The sequence below is a fragment of the Schistocerca nitens genome, chromosome 12 (genome assembly GCF_023898315.1).
Source record: "Schistocerca nitens isolate TAMUIC-IGC-003100 chromosome 12, iqSchNite1.1, whole genome shotgun sequence".
Taxonomy (NCBI): domain Eukaryota; kingdom Metazoa; phylum Arthropoda; class Insecta; order Orthoptera; family Acrididae; genus Schistocerca; species Schistocerca nitens.
Genome location: NC_064625.1, coordinates 131,649,422 through 131,665,779, shown reverse-complemented (window position 1 = coordinate 131,665,779; position 16,358 = coordinate 131,649,422). Strand labels below are relative to the sequence as shown.

Sequence of the window (16,358 nt, the reverse complement as noted above, 5' to 3'; positions counted from 1 at the left end):
GCGAATTGACGCATGGTGCAGGGAATGGCAATTGAATCTCAATGTAGACAAATAGAAAGATCCTTTATCATTTAGTTACAATATATCAGGTCAGCAACTGGAGGCAGTTAATTCGATAAATTATCTGGGAGTAGGCATCAGGAGTGATTTAAAATGGAAAGACCATATAAAATTAATCGTCGGTAAAGCAGAAGCCAGACTGAGATTCATTGGAAGAATCCTAAGGAAATGCAATCCGAAAACAAAGGAGGTAGGTTACAGTACACTTGTCCGACCACTGCTTGAATACTGCTCAGCATTGTGGGATCCGTACCAGATAGGATTGATAGAAGAGATAGAGAAGATCCAACGGAGAGCAGCGCGCTTCGTTACAGGATCATTTAGTAATCGCGAAATCGTTACGGAGATGATAGATAAACTCCAGTGGAAGACTCTGCAGGAGAGACGATCCCTAGCTCGGTACGGGCTTTTGTTAAAGTTTCGAGAACATACCTTGACCGAGGATTCAAGCTGTATATTGCTCCCTCCTACGGATATCTCGCGAAGAGACCATGAGGATGTAATCAGAGTGATTAGAGCCCACACAGAGGCTTATCGAGAATCTTTCTTTCCATGAACAATACCAGACTAGAATAGAAGGGAGAACCGATAGAGGTACTCAAAGTACCCTCCGCCACACACCGTCAGATGGCTTGCGGAGTATGGATGTAGACGTAGATGTAGAATATCATTGCTTTGAACCATCACTGACGTTAGGCGTTAAGAAAAACTTTAAAAAATTCAACACTGCCTTTAATTTCCTTTTCTGTCTAATATCTGTATTGACATAGTGTATCTCTATTAATTTAATACCATTACTAGGCTCTACAAATTTTAATAATTTCGATAGCAGTCAAATTATTTGAATGGTTGTTGCAACTTCCTGGCAGATTAAAAATGTGTGCCGGACTGAGACTCGAACTCGGGACCTTTGCCTTTCACAGTTTTAATCTGCCAGGAAGTTTCATCACAGCGCACACTCAACTTCAGACTGGAAATTTCATTCTGGAAACATCCCCCAGGCTGTGGCTAAGTGATGCATCTACAATATTCTTTCTTCCAGGAGTGCTAGCCCTAGATGTTTCGCAGGAGAGCTTCTGTGGAGTTTGGAATGTAGGAGACGAGAAATTGGCGGAAGTAAAGGTGTGAGGACGCGTCGTGAGTCATGCTTGGGTAGTTCAGTTGGTGGAGCAAAGGTCCTGAATTCGAATCGCGGTCTTCACACAGTTTTAATTTATCAGGAAGTTTCGTAACAGCGCATACTTCGCTGCAGAGTGAAAATTTCATTCTGGAAACGATTGTTGATAGTAGTTACGCAAATGCCGAGTGGAAAGTTCTCACCACGGATGCGGGTGAAATGAAAAAGTGTAGTGGCTAAACAAATTTGTTGACAAAACTTTTCTATAATTCAACAGTGACATATCTCCAGCACTATAGATTTAATAAAATTTTCCTTAATGATATAGATAAATATTTTTACTATACATCTTGATGCGTTTCGGACTTAGTCATCATCAGTAACAAACTAAAAATTTGAATATTGTCTGTATTGTCAGCCCTCATGTACGCTTGCACCAAACGTTAAAAGTATACATGAGAAATATCAATAATCAATGTACAGAGATATTAAATACGATTCTGTTGATGGTCATGGCCGAAACGCATTAAGAAGTAAATTTGAAAAATAAAAAAGAAATGGCGATCAAGACAGACAATTACATTGAGTATAACAATTATAGTGGACTTTTATAATGATTTTATGTCATCTATAATAAGAACTTCCCAAATAATAGCTATTTATCATATATCAGATATCTGGTTTGTAAAACAGATCGATATTACACTGAATATCTAGGAACTAGACAATTCGATAATTTAACATCAATGCATGTTCTGTATTGATAAGTCTCTAACGATCTACCATGTGGTCAATATACCACTACTTCAGAAAATTGGCCAGTCTCTACTTCTAAGTAAAACTATTCTATGTGGTAGTACGGGAGGATGTCTATACTGTAGAGAGGTGGTGATCGATACTCACAATGGTGGACTCAATTCCCTCGTCCGGAAGCGGCAGTGGGTCGAGACCGCTGGAAACTATGAAAGTCGATATGCCGTCGATCAGGCGGTCGAACAGCTCATTGAATTCGATACTCAGGCGGCTGTCGGCATGACGCAGCTGCGGCCTGTGTGCAGAAAAAGTTTTTGCCAGGTAAAGACGCAAACGCTGACGGACAAGGAATGTATCAGGCAACTTCGGCCCTTGGTAGGACCAATAATCGACAGATATACGTATATTCCGTGTAAATTCTCAGCTGACATTGTACACTATAATTCGTTCATGATAAGAATAAACCTGATGTAAACAAACACAGACGCTATGATTGGTCAGAAGCCGCAGCACGCGTACACTGGTGTTGTTACGCTCTTATGTATTATATATATTATTACTAAGTTACGTTAAATGAAACTTTAAGTGCCTTTGACAGGTACGTGCCGAGTAAAACTGTCAGGGACGGGAGAAACCCACCGTGGTTCAACAACAAAGTTATGAAACAACTGAGCTTCACTGCATATTTAAAAGCAGCCAAAACCTCTCAGACAAACAGAAGCTAAACGATGTCAAAGTTAGCGTAAGGAGAGCTACGCGTGAAGCGTTCAGTGAATTCGAAAGTAAAATCCTATGTACCGACTTGACAGAAAATCCTAGGAAGTTCTGGTCTTATTTTAAACCAGTAAGTGGTTCGAAACAGCACATCCAGAGACTCCGGGATGATGATGGCATTGAAACAGAGGATGGCACGCGTAAAGCTGAAATACTAAACACCTTTGTCCAAAGCTATTTCACAGAGAAAGACCGCACTGCAGTTCCTTCTCTAAATCCTCGCACGAACGGAAAAATGGATGACATCGAAATAAGTGGCCAAGGAATAGAACAGCAACTGGGATCACTCAACAGAGGAAAGTCCACAGGACCTGACGGGATACCAATTCGATTCTACACAGAGTACGCGAAAGAACTTGCCCCCCTTTTAACAGCCATGTACCGCAAGTCTCTAGAGGAACGGAAGGTTCCAAATGATTGGAAAAGAGGACAGGTAGTCCCAGTCTTCAAGAAGGGTCGTCGAGCAGATGCGCAAAACTATAGGCCTATTTCTCTGACATAAATCTGTTGTAGAATTTTAGAACATGTTTTTTGCTCACGTATTCTGGAAACTCAGAATCTACTCTGTAGGAATCAACATGGATTCCATAAACAGCGATCGTGTGAGACCCAACTCGCTTTATTTGTTCATGAGACCCAGAAAATATTAGATACAGGCTCCCAGGTAGATGCCATTCTCCTTGACATCCGGAAGGCGTTCGATACAGTTCCGCACTGTCGCCTGATGAACAAAGTAAAACCCTACGAAATATCAGATCAGCTGTGTAGCTGGACTGAAGAGTTTTTAGCAAACAGAACACAGTATGTTGTTCTCAATGGAGAGGTCTACAGACGTTAAAGTAACCTCTGGCGTGGCACAGGGGAGTGTTATGGGACCATTGCTTTTCACAATATATATATAAATGACCTAGTAGGTAGTGTCCGAAGTTCCATGCGGCTTTTCGTCGATGATTCTGTAGTATACAAAGACGTTGCAGCATTAGAAAATTGCAGCGAAATGCAGGAAGACCTGCAGCGGATAGGCACTTGGCGCAGGGGGTGGCAACTGACCCTTAACATAGACAAATGTAATGTATTGCGAATACATAGAAAGAAGGATCCTTTATTGTATATGATAGCGGAACAAACACTGGTAGCAGTTACTTCTGTAAATTATCTCGGAGTATTCGTACGGAACGATTTGAAGTGGAATGATCATATAAAATTAACTGTTGGTAAGGCGGGTACCAGGTTGAGATTCATTGGGAGAGTCCTTAGAAAATGTAGTCCACCAACAAAGGAGGTGGCTTACAAAAGAATCTTTCGACCTATACTTGAGTATTGCTCATCAGTGTGGATTCCGTACGAGATCGGGTTGACGGAGGAGATAGAGAAGATCCAAAGAAGAGCGGCGCGTTTCGTCACAGGGTTATTTGGTAACCGTGATAGCGTTACGGAGATGTTTAGCAAACACAAGTGGCAGACTCTGCAAGAGAGGCGCTCTGCATCGCGGTGTAGCTTCCTTGCTCAGGTTTCGAGAGAGTGCGCTTCTGGATGAGGTACCGAACATATTGCTTCCCCCTATTTATACCTCCCGAGGAGATCACGAATGTAAAATTAGAGAGATTCGAGCGCGCACGGAGGCTTTCCGGCAGTCGTTCTTCCCGCGAACCATACGCGACTGGAACAGGAAAGGGAGGTAATGACAGTGGCACGTAAAGTGCCCTCCGCCACACACCGTTGGGTGGCTTGCGGAGTATAAACGTAGAATGTAGATGTAGAAGTTATTCAAATGTATTAACAGCCATCAACGTTTTTCTCCATCACGCCTTAGCTACGTCGTTTTTGTTTCAGAAATCGTGTATACTGACCGGCTTTGGAACGTTGTGCTCTGATGGTCTTGCTGTTAATGCGCAGAAGGAAAATGTCTGAGGCTGCTTTCTGTTCCGTAGTGAAACACGCTCGTGGAACACGGTTGAAAAGTGCCGGGAAATGGCTTGTTGTTAATGTTTATCATAAATATACAAACGGGTCTGGATTTTTTCCGAGGTATTAGATACAGTTGCTCACATCTGTACATTCGATTTGCGGCAACAACGAACTTCAGCGGTTGTCATGTGACATCCGCTACGACCAAATACAGCGAGAAAAAAAGAGATATAGCTGAATCAGTAGCGTAGTAGTTTGGCATCTCATTGCATTTCATGTTTTATTGGTCCAAGCATCACTTGTCATTTTTTTTCGTTCAATTTGAAATACCTACAAATCGTAATTGTAAAATTCGTCATCATTTTTTAGGAATAATGCGCGTCTCCTTGTTTTAACTTACATATTGCAGACGAAATTGCTGTTTTCATTTCAAACATAAATACTCAGTTATCAATATTTTATGAAATACGGTTAATAAAGGTTGCTTAAATTAAGAAAACGTAACAATTTACTTTCTTATGGGAAAAATGAAAAAACCAAATTCTCTTTATTTGGACTATGTCCATCGTTTTGTACTACAGCGGTAGATAAGTATTGTACAAACATGAAAAACAATCATTTTCACAGCATCGATCACACCATACAAATGCTACATTGTTACATTTGCCACTACCATTACAGTACGAACCTAACACAAGTGATCTGGAGCCAAGTTACTGGATTTTGCCCGAGAAGTAACAAGACTGTTAAGCTGCCAGATGTACTGGAACTAACGCACGCAGCTTTTTCACACGTCACTACCGAACGCTGGCAGAATATAGAACGGCTCGTAATAAAGGAAGGAGTAGAAAATGCTGCCTCTTGTTAGCTTCGTGGATTCTGCTCATTATCAACGTAGTATATGACAGTTCCAGAACTGAAATGTATTTGTCGGATTCGGATAACGAAGGAGCTAAGAGATTACCAGAGGACTAATTAATATGGTTAAAATGGCTCTGAGTACTATGGGACTTAACATCTGAGGTCATCAGTCCCCTAGAACTTAGAACTACTTAAACCTAACTAACCTAAGGACATCACACACATCCATACCCGAGGCAGGATTCGAATCTACGACCGTTGCGGTCGAGCGGTTCCACACTGCAGCGCCTAGAACCACTCGGTCACACCGGCCGGCGACTAATTAATACCTTCAGTGTTTTTAGTATTCATCAATACGGTGAAATCGCTGCAGTATGCTTTTGCATTACACACAGCTCGCTCAGAAAAGTTACCCTATGGTCAAGTCAGAAATTTTCATCACTCTTGTTTGTAATTAGAATACTACGGTGGCTGAGGACGAGACAATTTTATGATCTGCGTCTGCTCAGCTTAAGAAGCATGCGGTAGTGATGAGTTTTGCCGAATGTTATTTCTTTCTCTTTACAAATTGAATGACATTCGAAGCTATATTATTTCTATGCTCGTTTCTTTTTACGTCTGAAATGCAGCTCCTCACACCATTTCAGGTGTGGTGTACGTACAGTAAGACCTTCGGTACACACACGATCAGATTATTCGACTTGTCGCTTTAACGAAGTAGGCGAGTGTCAGCAATGTCTCGTGGTCTTATCGTGGCGTGTTTATCTTATGCCGTTAGGTCACATGATAGAAATGCCACTTGCACGCTTAGAGTAGCAGATTGACGGTGGCCAAATTTAAACAGAACTTCATTAATTTTCACACACATTTATTAAAATAATAAAAAATATAGACATCACGTAACTTGATTCTAGATGGTGTTTACAACTGACAGTCTGAAGTTCCTTTGGTCTTGGTACGTTAATCTTATTCTCACATATCTCTGATACTTGACAAAGTGTCTATACATTTCTCTTCATGGCTATGTACAGGAATATGATAATCTTATTAGGCGCCGACTGAAACTTGACTATAGACTGGTACAGACTGGTGCAGACAAATGCAGACTGACTGATCGGAGGTCTGTGTACTCGTTATAATACCTCGCGCGTTCAGGTATCACTGATCGAGTGTGATCCGCTAGGAGAAAAGGTTCTACGTTAGCAGCAATCTCATTGGCTGCGTGACATATTAATACGCGGGTCGGCGGAAGCAGAATTTGGTCCGTCTCTAAGGCAGCGCCATCTCGTACAGTGGAGACGGACGAGCACTGCGCCTGCGATGTTGTGCTTAGCGGGGCGCACTCTAGTGGGAAAGTTGTGTACGCGCTGAGTACGCGGAACTATGTACACATCATTGCAGGTTAGTTGGGCCGCTTGCTGGCCAGTGCTGTCCAAGTTTAATGGGCCGGTAAAGCTGTTGTCCTGCACATTATCTCTCAGTCTATGTGCGTGTAACACAGCATAAACCGTATCCTTATGATCGTACTTGACTGTATTGGTCACAGCTTGGCTTCTGCTCGACGTGAAACGAAATCCAATGAGATGGAAGCAGACGCTGAAGAATACATGCCGTAATGTTTACATCAGGTTTATTCTTATGATGAACAGAGTACAATTGAGCCGTGGTAAAAATTGCTGTTTTGAAGAGCGCGCCGCAGCGCGTTGTGTGAAGAAGTCGCCATCTGTTTCTGGCGGTGGCGCCGCTGTGGCAATCGCAGCTTTCGTGTCTCCCTCTGGTGGGAAAGGGGAAAGGTTGCCTGTTCACGTGCATTTAAGGGGCGCTATGAGCTCGCCAGTCCTCGACCTCGAAAAGGCCTACGACCGTGTCTGGCATCCCGGTCTCCTGTTTAAACTCCAAACCTACGCCCTTCCTATCAGCTACATCCGTCTGATGGCCTCAGTCCTCTCCCACCGCCCCTCCTATGTTACCATCCATAATGCCGATTCCCACACCTTCTACCCCACTGCAGGTGTGCCCCAGGGCTCTGTCCTCTCCCCTCTCCTCTACCTCCTGTACACGGCAGATATGCCCCAACCCCCCACCAGCCAGTACACCTCTTGCAATATGCCGATGACACCGCATTCCTCGCCCTCGCTCCTACCCTCCAACGGTCCCAATGCCTTCTCGAGAATCACCTTGATCTTTCTGCTGCATGGTGTAACCAGTGGCTCCTGAAATATCAATCCTTCCAAGACCCAGGCAATCATCGTAGGTCGTACCACTCGCTCCTTCCGGCTCCTGGATTTCTCCATTACCGTCTGTGCCTGTCCTGACTGCATCACCCCCACCCTCACCTACTTTGGCCTCACCATTGACTGTCACCTCACCTGGATTCCTCATCTCCGATCCATCCAATCCGAAGCCCACAACCGCTTCCGACTCCTCTCTGGCCGGACTTGGGGGTTGCACCCCTCTACCATCCTCCACACCTACAAATCCTTAATCTGTCCCATCCTTTGTTATGCCAGTCCCGCCTCGATATCTGCCCCCCCCCCCCCTTAAATTCTATGTCCCTCCAGATCCTTGAGCGTCATGCACTCCACCTCGCCTTCCGTATACGCCTCCCGTCCCCCATCTGGATCCTCTACGACCTCATTCCTGTCCCCCATCTGCTCCTATTCCTCGAACATATCCGCATCCTCTACACCTCCTGCCGCCTTGATCCCCCTCACCCCCTGGTTGCTCCTCTCCTCTCCCATCCCCGCCCCCTGCCACGCCTTCACTGTTGTGTCCCCCCTACCCTCCACCTCAACACCCTACATGTCCTTTCCCAAGGTGGCTTCCATCAACTCCCCCTCCCAGATTCCCAGATGATGCCCTCTCTCCCTCCATTTGTCCCTCCTATCAACTCTGATCCTCACTCCCCCTCCTTTCCTCTGTCCTTTTCCCAGGCGCCCTCTCCCCGCCTTCCATCCTCTTTTTTCCCCACCTCCCCTCTCTCTGCCCCCTTCTCTCCCCGAGTCCTTTTGCATTTCCCTCCTCTGCCTCTTCTCATTCCCTCTCGCATCTGCCCCGCCCCTCTACCCCCTTATGAGTCCTCTCCCTCCTTGGTTCCCCCCCCTCTCGTTTTTCCTTTCCTCCCTCCTTGATTTTCCCCCTCCTCCAGGTCCCCCCCCCCACACCACACCATCTGCCTTTGGCTCGGGAGTGTCATCTTTGTGACGCCATTTTCGTGCAGTGTTTTACAATGAGTGTTTTACAGTGAGTGTTCTGTGTTGTGTCTTTTGGGAAGTGTTGCGAACGGCCATCATACTGTCGATGGGTGTGATTTTTTATCTCTTGCGAATAGAAACCAGACTGTCGCTATGTTTTTTAATTGTGTGTCTACTATGTTACTTGTCTGATTCCTGTGTATTTTATTAAAATTGCCAACCCCTTTGCTTTCTGTTTTAACTTTCCGCATTTTTCCGCCATTTTACACTTGACGTCACCGTTTTATCGCCTGTTTTTCTTGTTTCTTTTCTTCTTCCGTTCTTTAAAATTAAAGTCTGTAGGCTGTAGAGCAGCGTAGTAAGCTGCTGCCTGCCCGCTCCCTTCGGGGCGAATTGAAAATCAATAAAGAAAAAACAAACAAACAAAATTCGCCAGTCAGTCAGTTGGTCAGTCAGAGTGAGTCTGGGTCAGTCACTCGTCACCAGTTTCTGGTCTGTCTCTCGTCCGCATTTGTGCGGCAGTTGGTGTCTGCCTGTCGCCTGGAGTGCCAGTATGTCTCTCGTTCAGATCAACCATTAAGGCCGGTTGGATCGGTTGGTTGGTCGGTCGCGCACTTAGACACAAGATGACTTGTCCGCCTTGAGCGTCGGCGCATGTGAGGTCGCCACGTGAGTGCAGAGGACCACCGCGCCGTATAGCGAGGGGTAGCGACTTCGCGGTCGACACGAGAGCAACGGGAGTCAACCGACGACATCAGTCTGGCCGTGCGAGCTTCGCCGCCGTGGTGTAACTGGTTCTCCGAGCGCTTCTGGGCTTCAGTTACCATCTTGTGGAGCTTGGGTCGGTCCTTTCCTGGTGCAGGGATGTCATTTATCCAGTGGGCGTGTTTCCTCTGCATGGTTGGGTCCGAGCCAGTATATCCGCCGACGTCTGTCTGAAAGTGAGTGGGAGACGCACCAGCAGGGCAGTCGAGACGGAGCAGTAGTCGGGGAAGGAGCAGCGGGCAGTCGGTCGGTTGGTGCGGACCACGAAAGACGGCGCGCCTTCCTGCGTCCGTTGAAGCGGCTGGCAGCGGACGGTTCGGGAGAACGATTTGGGGGTGCTGCGCCAGGTGTTCTCGAGAAATGGCACTTTATTAAAACTTACGTGATTGGTGATATGTTGTGTGATTTACTTTTATTTTCTTGGTCAGTCTCTTGTCCCCAGCTTGCTCGTCTGTCTCTCGTCCGCATTTGTTAGGCAGTAAGTGTCTGTCTGTTGGTCTGCCGTAAGTTAATAGCTGCCTCTGTCATGTTTGTCGGATTCGGTGTAATAACGAATTTATTGCTTGAAGTGTAACGGCCTAACTCCTGAAATATTTTTTTATCTTGCCTATTATCTTGAGAGGCGGTATATGTGTAGTGTGGAGTATGTTTGGCCAACCTTGTATAATTTTATGAAAGATTGCATTTCATGGGCTTTTATTTAAATGGTCATTTTAGTATATAAAGTTGCCGTAAGACTTTTCTTAGAAGTTAAAATCAAGTTGCACCTTCGGTGGCAAGTTAATCTTTTAATTTTAGTGTTTTGTACCGTTTCCATCCCTCCTATGGGGTGCATAGTTTGTGTGCTTGTGTAAATTCTTAAAACTTTTACTTTAAGGTTGGGTTGGTTGGGTTGTTTGGGGCAGCAGACCAGACAGCGAGGTCATCGGCCTCATTGGATTAGGCAAAGAAGGAGAAGGAAGTCGGCCGTGCCCTTTCAAAGGAACCATCTCGGCATTTGCCTGGAGAGATTTATGGAAACCACGGAAAACGTAAATCAGGATGGCCGGACGCGGGATTGAACCGTCGTCCTCCCGAATGCGAGTCCAGTGTCTAACCACTGCGCCACCTCGCTCGGTACTTTAAGGTAATGTGATGTGTTGCAGAGCCGGCCGGAGTGGCGGTGCGGTTCTAGGTGCTGCAGTCTGGAGCCGAGCGACCGCTGCGGTCGCAGGTTCGAATCCTGCCTCGGGCATGGATGTGTGTGATGTCCTTAGGTTAGTTAGGTTTAAGTAGTTCTAAGTTCTAGGGGACTGATGACCTCAGTAGTTAAGTCCCATAGTGCTCAGAGCCATTTGTACAATTTTTTTTCTTTTTGTAAACTTGTAATTGATTGTTTCTTCGTATAGGTTCTTTTAAAGTAGTTTTTCAAGTTGTGTACTGGTTTAGAAAGCCAATTTGACTTCGAGTCCTATGAGAGACTAGTTGTTATGTCTCCTTGTTAAAAGTTGAACTAATTTTGCATTATTTGTTACACTTAAAGGTATTTGTCATTTTTCTTAATTCCGTGTGTTACCATTTACAACTGATGATATTTTTTCAAACCATACCAGTTTAAGGAACCCTATAATCTTCTTTACTTCAGTGCTAAGTGAAAATAAAGACCCCTTCTGAGCATTTGTAGCAGTCAGCAATCGTTCATTCTGCACCAAAACTTTTCTTGTAACTTTACTGTCCCTTTTTATAGAGTAACTTCATGGGCATACTTCTGAAGCCCATAGTAATCAGTACTGTTTCATATCATGATCTCTTTGTGATACTTAATTAAAATAATAGTACTTCACGCCACTGACAGTCAGACTTTGTTGGTGGGTTCATATGCCATTCTGCATTTGTTCATTATGTAAGGTGTCAGGCAAATCCAACACCTTCCATGAAAACCCTGACATGATAAGCACATCCAGTAGTATGTCACAAAGCTCCGAATAAATCGTGACATTAAATTAACCAAAGTAATACGATCAACGAGTGAGCAAATGGAATACCACAGACTAACACAGGAACGCCTAAATGCATGTCATACCTTCCCACCGTGAGACAGACGCAGTTCCAAGGGGAGAAAGGAGAACAGAAGCCGAGAGCAGAACCGTGTTAAGCTAGAAGGCCCTACGATAAGGGACGGACACCCACGTCGCCAGCTAACCACCAGGACCACCCCCCAGCCAATGTTAAAAGCTAGAGCCCTCCAGAAGAACAGTATAGATCTTAAGATAACACTAAAAGGGCCACACCAGCCGCAAGTTTTAGCGTGAGACTTTTTCGCGTCTCTGTTACGTTGCAAACGTTAAAAACATTGCCCCACCACGAAAAGTAACCGCCAGGACCACCCCCTAGCCCATGTTAAAAGATAGAGCCCTCCAGAAGAACAGTATAGATCTTATGATAACACTAAAAGGGCCACACCAGCTGCAAGTTTTAGGGTGAGACTTTTTCGCGTCTCTGTTACGTTGCAAACTTTAAAAACATTGCCCCACCACGAAAAGTATAACGTTTCTCATTGGATAGACAGAATTTTTGTAGGCGGAGCTTAAGGTTAACATTGAGACCCTGATTGGTCAGATGAAAACAGAGCCAGATAGTTATTTTTTTAAACCAACTTCGGAAAATAGTAGTAAGGAGAAGTTAGGAGAGAGTTGCTTCCGAGACGGCAAGGTGAGCGGAGCTGTGCTGCCCACCGCCCCCTGACGAACACCGACAAGGTAATGAATGCACGTGATGCCGCATTTTTGAGCGCATAAGGCTTCACTCAGAACTGCAGAAGTCTCATCTGTTACACCTCAGTTTTGCGTAATACTAGTGTCGATCGTCAGTTAAAGCTCATGGTATTCACATTTGCTACGTAAGTTAAAATCTGAGACACGATGATTTTTCTGTTATATAATTATTGAGAAGCCACGTCAGCCACTGTAATTTACGACAAGTTAGATAAGTAATTAAAGATAATTGAGGGTCACTGTAGACAATTTTTATAGTTTTCTCTTTTGTGAAACATAATTTAAACCTAGATTATAGATGCGATATGGCATAGGTCATCCTTCGATCCATTGTAGAACTTGGAAACCCATTCAGAGAATATTCGTTCACATTTTTGTTGAACGCAGTTGGATTTTATCATCCTGTATTAAAACATTTCCTTTTATCAATAGAGCAATTTATAAACAATGTTTTGTGAGTAGAATAAAATTTCCAATGGTAAACTTAACTGCTTTTTCGACGTTATTTTACCAGCTAACTAAAAATAGGAAAGCCTTGAACCCCTTCCACTAAATTTAGGTAGTATTAAGATTCTTTTACAGGGAGTGCAGTGGAGCTGACGCTGAAATCATTAAGTATTTGGTTATATCATCACTAGTCTCACTGAACTCTTCTGAACTCTACATGTCATGTGTGGTCTGGCGTCTTCTTACCAGCAACAGGTCCAAGGTTCAAACTAGTCAATTCCCTAAAAAACACGCTCAGAGCGTCGTTGCGCGAAAGTGGTAGGGAGACACAACTTAGAACAACAGATACCAAGCAGAATGTTAGAATTATACTGCCAGTAGCAGTGTGTACTGCTACATTTATTGACTATTCTGTGTCCTGCGTAAGGGTTAGCTGTTGTCTTGTTTGCTAGGGCAAGTTACTGCATGATATAGAGAGTAAATGTGTTAGAACGTTATTTAGGATATCAAGTGAGGTCAGTTTTTTAGGGCGAAGTTTATTTACGGTTTGCCATAAAACCTAAAACCACATTACCTAATTCTGCTGACGACCACATGTACAGTATACATAAATACAGTTTACTTTCGTATTAGTAGAAAGCCATTTCAAAAAACAATAGCTTTGCTGTAGTTACTGTTTCACTTACTACGCGATTACGAAATTATAGTCCAGTTCCTTGTAATCAGGTAGAGTCACGGTCAGAATACACCCTCCACAGATGTCTCCAGGAGCACTCTCCTGCGTTTAAAGACTTACGCTGGCCATCAGACTCCCCAGACATCAACATTATTGGAATGCCTTGCAAAACATGCTATTCGGAAAATATCTCCACCTCCTCGTATTCTTACGGACTTATTCACAGCTCAGCAGGATTCATGGTGGAAATTCTCTTCAGCACTATTTCAGACATAAGTCCAGCTCCTTGTCACGTCTTACTGCGGCACTTCAGCGTGCTCGAGGGGGCATTAAACGATATTAGGCAGGTTTGAAATTTTCTTTCAGTGTAAGTTCCACATTTATGCAAAAACACAGTTTTTTTTTCTTTTTACCCAAACATGTTTCGGCACCACTAAGCCATCATCAGTAGGTTTTTGTTAATTGAAAATGTAATTCTACACTACTGTCCACTAAAATTGCTACACCACAAAGATGAAGTGCTACAGAAGCGAAATTTAACCGACAGGAAGAAGATGCTGTGATATGCAAATGATTAGCTTTTTAGAGCATTCACACAAGGTTGGCCCCTGTGGCGACACCTACAGCGTGCTGACATGAGGAAAGTTTCCAACCGATTTCTCCTACAGAAACAGGAGTTGACCAGCGTTGCCTGGTGAAACGTTGTGATGCGTGTAAGTAGGAGAAACGCGTACCATCACGTTTCCGACTTTAGTAAAGGTCGGATTGTAGCCTATTGCGATTGCGGTTTATCGTATCGCGACATTGCTGCTCGCGTTGGTCGAGATCCAGTGACTGTTAGTAGAATATGGAATCGGTGGGTTCAGGAGGGTAACACGGAACGCCGTGCTGGATCCCAACGGCCTCGTATCACTAGCAGTCGAGGTGACAGGCATCTTATCCGCACGGCTGTAACGGATCGTGCAGCCACGTCTCGATCTCTGAGTCAACAGATGGGGACCTTTGCAAGACAACAACAATCTGCACGAACAGTTCGACGACGTCTGCAGCAGCATGGACTATCAGCTCGGAGACCATGGCTGCGGTTACCCTTGACGCTGCATGCCCTTCCGATGGTGTACTCAACGACGAACCTGGGTGAACGAATGGCAAAACGTCATTTTTTCGGATGAATCCAGGTTCTGTTTACGGCGTCATGATGGTCGCATCTGCGTTTGGCGACATCGCGGTCAACGCACATTGGATGCGTGTATTCTTCATCGCGATACTGGCGTATCACCCGGCGTGATGGTATGGGGTGCCATGGTTACACGTCTGGGTCACCTCTTGTTCGGACTGACGGCAGTTTGAACAGTGGACGTTACATTTCAGATGTGTTACGACCCGTGAGTCTACCCTTCATTCGATCCCTGCGAAACCCTACATTTCAGCAGGATAATGCACGACCGCACGTTGCAGGTCGTTTACGGGCCTTTCTGGATACAGAAAATGTTCGACTGCTGCCCTGGCCAGCACATTCTCCAGATCTCTCACCAATTGAAAACGTCTGGTCAATGGTGGCCGAGCAACTGGCTCGTCACAATACGCCAGTCACTACTCTTGATGAACTGTGGTATCGTGTTGAAGCTGCACGGGCAGCTGTACCTGTACACGCCATCCAAGCTCTGTTTGACTCAGTGCCCAGGCGTATCAAGGCCGTTACTACGGCCAAAGGTAGTTGTTCTGGGTACCGTTTTCTCAGGATCTATGCACCCAAATTGCGTGCAAATGTAATGTCAGTTCTAGTGCAATATATTTGTCCAATGAATACCCGTTTGTCATCTGCATTGCTTCTTGGTGTAGCAATTTTAATGGCCAGTAGTGTATATTGTATAGTTTGCAGCATCATCTGTATGGTGTCGTGCAGTGATAGTTATCAATGCATGACACTCTACAGTTGGTCCTATAAGACCATATAATATTGAATCACGTTCTCAATAATAAAAAAGCCACTGATGATGGCACGGAGATGTTGAACCATGTTTGGGTTAAAAAAAAAAGAAACAGTTGTTTTGCATAATGGCAGCTTATATCCTATAACGTATAAGTTTTTTCAAACACCCTGTATCAAACTAGTAATTCTGACGTACTGTAATCGAGATGGGGAGAAAATAAACATTTCTTACAACTTGATTAAATAAGGGGATCGATTGATAGGACGCAGACTGAGACGTGAAGATACTGTCAATGCTTCGTTTGTGCAATGGCGAGGAGGGGGTAGGGGGAAGACGGGAGATTATACACAAGAAGACCAATGAACGAATACTTTAAGCAGTTTCAGAAGTATGTACGTTGCAGTAGTTATTGGGAGAAGTCTTCGGACTGAAGACCGCAACTCACAGCTAATCAGTCATCAATCCGATGTAGACACCTCATCCGTTCGCACTTACCGCTAAACTTTAACGTCGTGGCAAGCGTAACAGTATTTACCGTGCGACGTGAAGATCTTTCTCAGGCTTCCAGACGCGTGCTGGAACAGCGAAAACTGCCGACAGCGCTGCAAGACATAGCAAGGCTTCTGCGAGGAATCTCATGTTGCTCAGCTGGAAGCACGAACACGTGTACAACAAACACAGATCGCTGCCTCTCCAGATGGAGCCACTATCTAGGAAGCAAACTGCTGTGAAAGGAGACGCTTAGAGTGGGCAAACACCGTGAACAGGGAGGGGGGGTGGGTGGGGGGGGGGGAGGGAAACACGCATAGCGGGGCAATCGTCTGAAGTGTTTGTTTGATGATAAACAGCCTCTTCACGAAGCGATAACCATATCGGGATTTCCAATTGTGGCGGATACTGCAGGTCCGACACAAAGAGACTCCTGGATGTATTGCTCACACATCGACATCTGCATCTATATGCATACTCCGCAAGCCACTTCACGGTGCATGGTGGAGAGTACCTTGCACCTCTGCTAAACTTTCCATTTCCTGAAACTTCCTGGCAGAAACATTACATAACTTCTACACTCCTGGAAATGGAAAAAAGAACACATTGACACCGGTGTGTCAGACC

General features: G+C 44.7%; 1 protein-coding gene across 1 annotated transcript in view; it reads right to left on the bottom strand.

The window, feature by feature from the left end:
* LOC126215207 (uncharacterized) overlaps positions 1 to 15,951 on the bottom strand; it is a 74,538-nt gene extending 58,587 nt beyond the window's left edge. The window contains exons 1-2 of the mRNA XM_049941871.1: positions 15,778 to 15,951; positions 2,081 to 2,225 (exon numbers count right to left, since the gene is read on the bottom strand). Coding sequence (XP_049797828.1) covers positions 2,081 to 2,225; positions 15,778 to 15,881 — 249 coding nt within the window. The 5' untranslated portion in view covers positions 15,882 to 15,951. The remainder of the gene's footprint in view (positions 1 to 2,080; positions 2,226 to 15,777) is intronic.
* Between the last annotated feature and the right edge of the window lie 407 nt (positions 15,952 to 16,358).